Raw genomic sequence first — 5,685 nt, forward strand, 5'->3', positions numbered from 1 at the left:
GGGGGCTCGAACCCACAAACAGTGAGATCAGTGACCTGAGCTGAAATCAAGAGTCGGATGCTTAACTGAGCCACCCAGGTGCCCCAATAATTCTGTTTTTTTAAGGTTTATTTAATTATTTTAAGAGAGAGAGGGAGAAGGCCCTAAGGAAGCCCCGCACTGCCAGTGCAGAGCCCAGTGTGGGGCCCGAACTCACAAACCGTGAGATCATGACCTAAGCTGAAATCAAGAGTCAGATGCTGAACCGACTGAGCCACCCAGGTGTCCCTCAGTATATCCTTTGTGTATCGATTTGGTATTTCCTTTGGATTCTCAAAGCCTTCGTAGGATTGCTGGTAAACTCTTAGTTCTCACGCTTGAATCTTTTTGCTGGGTTTCACTGTGGTGTTGGTTAGGGGGGACCCATGTAGGTAGGTGTTGCAGGCGAGTAGATGACCAAGTTTTACAAAGGAATAGAATCTGGGCTCACTGTTCAATCCTGAGGACGGACGACTTTCTTTCATTTGGCTGCCTGGGCTGTCTGAGAATTCTTGCCTTCGGAGAGGCTGAGTCCATTAAATCCCCTCTGGTCTTGTGCTTATTTCGGGGCATTCTGTCTTTTCAGAAAATGGACCCAAGTGGGGTCAAAGTGCTGGAAACAGCAGAGGACATCCAGGAGCGGCGGCAGCAGGTCCTAGACAGATACCACCGCTTCAAGGAGCTCTCAACCCTTAGACGCCAGAAGCTCGAAGATTCCTATCGATTCCAGTTTTTCCAGAGAGATGCTGAGGAGCTGGAGAAATGGATTCAGGAGAAACTTCAGATTGCGTCCGATGAGAATTATAAAGACCCAACCAACCTGCAGGTGCGTCCCCTCTCCCTGAGATTCCTTCCAGAATTCAAGAGCTCCAGTGTTTTTGCCCCCAGATCACACAAAGTCATTGAATTATGACCTTGGGAGATTGGACAGCAAGAAGGATGTAGATCAGACACAAGTCAGGACTGACTCGCTGTTCTGAAAACCCCTTGGGGTAGCTGTTAATCCGTACGCGCTCAGGGCACGTGTGGAAGCTGGAAGGGAGTTCTCTTTTCTGGATGCCTCGAGCTGATGGTTCACAGACCACTGCCTTGCAGCCGTCGGTGACCCTTCACCATTTTTTGGGGAGAGTCTGGGTTGACCTCTTGGAATGTGTGTTTTCAAGAAAGGCACACTAGCAGTGCGGCTGGTGGCAATTCATAGTTAGGTGTCTCTTTAAGCACCTCACTGGTAAGTCTTAATCAGAAACAAACCTTTGAAAATCATTGGGTTGGAACTTAAATTTTGTGTTATAAATCATGCCTCAGTGAAGTTTTTTTGTTTTTTTTTTTAAAGGACAAAGCCTTTCTTCTCTTTGATTTTAGTGATTTTATTTATTTGTTATCAAGTGGACAGCATGGTTCTCTTACTTTACTAGAGTCGTGTAAGAAAAGCATCCTATCATGAGTGAAGGCAGATGGATTATTATTCAAGGGCAGATCGTATGTGCTAAGAAAATTGTCGATACGGCTCTGTATTTCTAAATTTAATTTTTTTTTATGTTTATGAGAGAGAGAGACGGAGCATAAGTGAGGGAGAGGCATAGAGAGAGAGCGGGGGAGACACAGGCCCCAGGCCCCGAGCTGTCAGCACAGAGCCTGATGCAGGCCTTGAACCCACAAACCATGAGATCATGACCTGAGCCGAAGTTGGATGCTCAGTCAGATACTGAGCCACCCAGGCACCCTGGCTGTGTATTTCTAGAGGGGATTGGATGTCCACACAAAGACTAATTTCCTGGTAGACCATAAAATTAGACACTGCAAAGTTGGTGGTTTTTAGTGGCCAAACTCCCAGAAAGCCAGGATAGATAAGGTCAGAAGACTTGAGTAATGGAGCAGATGAGGGGGNCAGGGGGCCAGGGGTGGGGGTGGGGGGCAGATGGTGAGTGCTGTGTGGTAGCAGCTGCGGCTCACTTCATGGTCCCCCAACAGGGCAAGCTGCAGAAGCACCAGGCCTTCGAAGCTGAAGTGCAGGCCAACTCAGGAGCCATTGTTAAGCTGGATGAGACTGGAAACCTGATGATCTCAGAAGGGCATTTTGCATCTGAAACCATAAGGGTGAGTGGGAGTAGTGCCTGGTACGGTGGCCATCTGGTGCTGGTAAGGTTGGCTGTCTGGTTGGTGGAAGAATGGATCAAATGCCAATTAGGGTTTCTAAAAAAGACTTTTCTAGCTTTTTAAAAGAATTTGTGAAGTCTCTGAAAGGAGTTACCCAAGTCTTGCCTTTGTAATACGATGATTCAGTATGAATACAAACAAGTATGTGTATGCTCAGTGGGGGAATTAATACTCTTTTGTAGAACAAATTAGAATGCAATTATACTTTCAAGAAGATTACATAAATTGAACTTGAATTTGCAGATGGTAAATAGACGGGAAATTGGTGAATTTGGGGATCAGGACACAAAGATCAATAGGATTAATCACAGACATCATAAAGTTCTCTGTTGGCAAAACTCAACGTCTGGATCTTGGTTTGCTGAGACCCAGTGAGCAAGCGAGTTCAAGGTCCGGCAAGCAGAGGCTTGTGGCACCTGTTGGTGGCCACGGTGATAAAGCCACCTTTGAAGGAGGTGTCCTCACGTTCTTTGATTTGACTTGTTTGGTGCCTGTTCACTGGAGCTGGGGCAACAGTTGATCTTTCCCTGCACTCCCATTTTCAGTACCAGGGCATTAAAGGGAAAGCAGACCTCTTGAGGATGAAGTGTGCGCGCTTAGTTCCTCATAACCAGATGCTCTTATCTGCTCCCGACTTACGTCATACCTGTCTGTGTGTCTTGTTCTTTGTCATCCTGAGTCATGTTCCACTGAGGGACTGGCCTTTTCAGTCCTTACCAGTCAAGGCAGTTGTGAAGATTTCGATGAAAGCTACATTCATAAGCCGCAGCCAGAAATGTCACGTCCTTTGCTGTTTGTTTCCTGACCCCCTTGTAGAGCTTCCGTTCCCTTAGCATCTGGTCTAGTGGTTCTGCAACAATAAATACTTGTTGTCTCTCGTTTGCACGAATGAACTCTGCAGCCTCATATTGAAGACTTGCAGTTAGCTTATTATTGATAATTAACCATTACTAGTAATGACTGTAAGTAGGAAATAAGAGTAAATTCTAAATGCCATATGACCAACTGTTTAATTACATTCAGCCCATTCAGGTAATGTAGTCTGTGTTTCTGCAGTTAAGAACAAGTGTCTTTCTGCTCATTTTCCCACTGTTTTGTACACAGTCCTACAGTAAACGAAGCAGCATGCCTTACTAATTCCTGGATAGAAGCTTTTCCCGGAGTGCATGGCGTTTTTCTGTAGCGGTATAACCAGGCTACAGATAGGGAATAAGAGAAGTAGATCAAGTGTTCGACTTTCTAGTAGTTAATCTGGAGAGGGGGCCACCCAGTGCTCACTTCATTCTGCTCTGTTAGTAAATAGCCTCCTCCCTGTTTGGAGGTCTTATTAAAGCAACATTTAAAAGTACTATTAGCTGCTGTTTGTCGCATAACCGTTTATGCGCACTTTGACATGGGGCTTGACACATGTATCTCTGATCTTGACTAGACACTCCCTAGGCAGCCCTTATCCCCACAGAATGGAAGGGAAGAAACTGAAGCTCAGAGAATAACTTCTCCAAACCCCACAGCTAAGAGGCGACAGAATTGGGGTTCCAATCTATGCCTTTCTTTGCTGACAACTATTTGCCTTATTTCTCCAAGCTGTATTTCATTCCTGTCCGCTTTCTCTGCCAGCTGCTTCTCAGAGATCTGCTGTTTGCTCGTGCCCCCGTTGAGAAAGCCACCTGAGTCAGAACCAGGGTTTCATCTCCACCCTGTCAGCTTTCAGTTTGTTTCCCGGGTGCACCTGCCTGCCTGCCCGTCTTGCTCTCCAGCCGCAGTGCGCTTGGGCAGCTGGGCTCCAGCCTGCGGTGTGTACGAGGTCAGAGGCACCGGGAGCAGGAGGGCCGTTCCAGCCCTGGAGTGGGCCCTGCCCTAGTTCTTTAACTGAGGGCGTGAATATGAAATCTGTGGGAGACTGACCATTGGCTTAGGGGGTGAGGTTTTTTGGGGAGCCTTCGGTGGTCTTGTTTTTAATTTGAGCAAAGGGCTTTCATTTAATCTTTACTGTCTCGTTCCCAGTTCCCACGGTGATCCTGGCTTGGTGCTTCATCTGGCTACATAAGTCAGTAACCACGTTTGGCAGGCAGGCTGACGTGGGGGCGGGGGGTGGATTGTGAGGATTGTTCTGTGTCCTGGATAACCTGTCTGTCGCCGGTTTAGACTTTCACACCGTACCGGACGGCGTGGCGCCCCATAGTCACCGCCACCCACATCGGGTCCCACATCCGAGTAGGTGGAGTGTTGAGTTGCTGCTGCTTGCCTGTTCCTTCCCCTCTGCCCTGGAATGCCTTTCACTTCCATCTCATTGGCGGGGCTCCTTTGTAACCGTCGGTGGTGGAAGTGAATTGTGTGAGTGTTTCTTTCCCCTGCTGTTTTCTCTTTTCACATGAAACCCACAGCCGTGTTTCTAAGACAGTCCACCCATGTTGGCTGCCCCTTGGCTTTCAAGTTTTAGCTGGCTGGGAGGGGCATCTCAACAATGGGTGGATCGCAGACTTCCATGCCATGAGTGTCCAGACCTTGTGGTTTGTTTTCTGTGTGTCTGCCAGTGTTAACACGGGAACTCCCAGTATCTTGGGGTAGGCCTAGTCAACACGTTGAGATTGGATTCGATACCGGAAAGCATTACTGAAGCTTGAACTGATGATCAATCCCCCCCGCCCCCGGAGTTCTTGACAGGTCCTGATTAGGACTGTGTGTGAGAACCCAAAGATGCTGGGCAGAGAATATGTTTGGGCCTGTGGCTGCCACCTGGGTGAGGTTTGAAATGAACCTAACCTGAGTCGTACCACAAACTATCTTTTCATAGAAGTGCCAAAACCTTTTCTGCCAAGAATCCTTTTCAATTGCTGATTATGTTTCAGGACCCCCCCTTTTTTTTTTGAGAGATAGCAAGTGCATGCATGTGCACAGGGGGGGCGGGGCAGAGAAAGAATCCCAAGCAGGCTCTGCTCTGTCAGTGCAGAGCCCGATGCGGGGCTCGAAACCACAAACTATGATATTGTGACCTGAGCCAAGATCAAGAGTCGGACGCTTAACCGACTAAACCGCCCAGGCACCCCCTCCCCATCTTTTCTAATTTATGTGAAGGTGTTCCTATTTATTTGTGCCTCATCATTGTTTCTTTGCATTCATGATGCCCATATAGGACCTTTCGTTTCATTTTTTCCCCTCTACCTCCACAGATTCATAGTAACCCTTAAGCGATTTCTGCTGTTCCCGTGTTAATTCCTCATCTCTTCTTCCCCAGTTTTCCGACCCAAGAATCTCACTTAATGATTTGATTGTTAATCAAATAGTAACTAATTGTTATTTATGCATTTGTATAGTTTATATAATAGTTGATGATAATGATTAACAATTCCCTGAAGTAAACTAGAATAAATCCACCTGTGATAGGTCAGCTATTTTGTTAAGACCTACCGAACCGCTGTAAAGTGGATGCTGTTTCCTATTCTCACACTTAGGTTTCCTCTTCGTTTGGGGGTTATATTTGGGGGGGGGGGGTTTTTTTTAAAAAAACGT

General features: G+C 46.9%; 1 protein-coding gene across 4 annotated transcripts in view; it reads left to right on the forward strand.

Annotated features, from left to right (window-relative positions):
* The first annotated feature begins 607 nt into the window (after window positions 1-607).
* Window positions 608-5,685, forward strand: part of SPTAN1 (spectrin alpha, non-erythrocytic 1) — a 50,507-nt gene continuing 45,429 nt past the window's right edge. For all 4 annotated transcript variants that reach the window (XM_077768342.1, XM_077768343.1, XM_077768344.1 and 1 more), the window contains exons 1-2: window positions 608-844; window positions 1,990-2,115. In XM_077768342.1, coding sequence (XP_077624468.1) covers window positions 608-844; window positions 1,990-2,115 — 363 coding nt within the window. The remainder of the gene's footprint in view (window positions 845-1,989; window positions 2,116-5,685) is intronic.

The sequence above is a fragment of the Crocuta crocuta genome, unplaced genomic scaffold (genome assembly GCF_008692635.1).
Source record: "Crocuta crocuta isolate KB4526 unplaced genomic scaffold, BGI_CrCroc_1.0 scaffold35, whole genome shotgun sequence".
Lineage (NCBI taxonomy): Eukaryota > Metazoa > Chordata > Mammalia > Carnivora > Hyaenidae > Crocuta > Crocuta crocuta.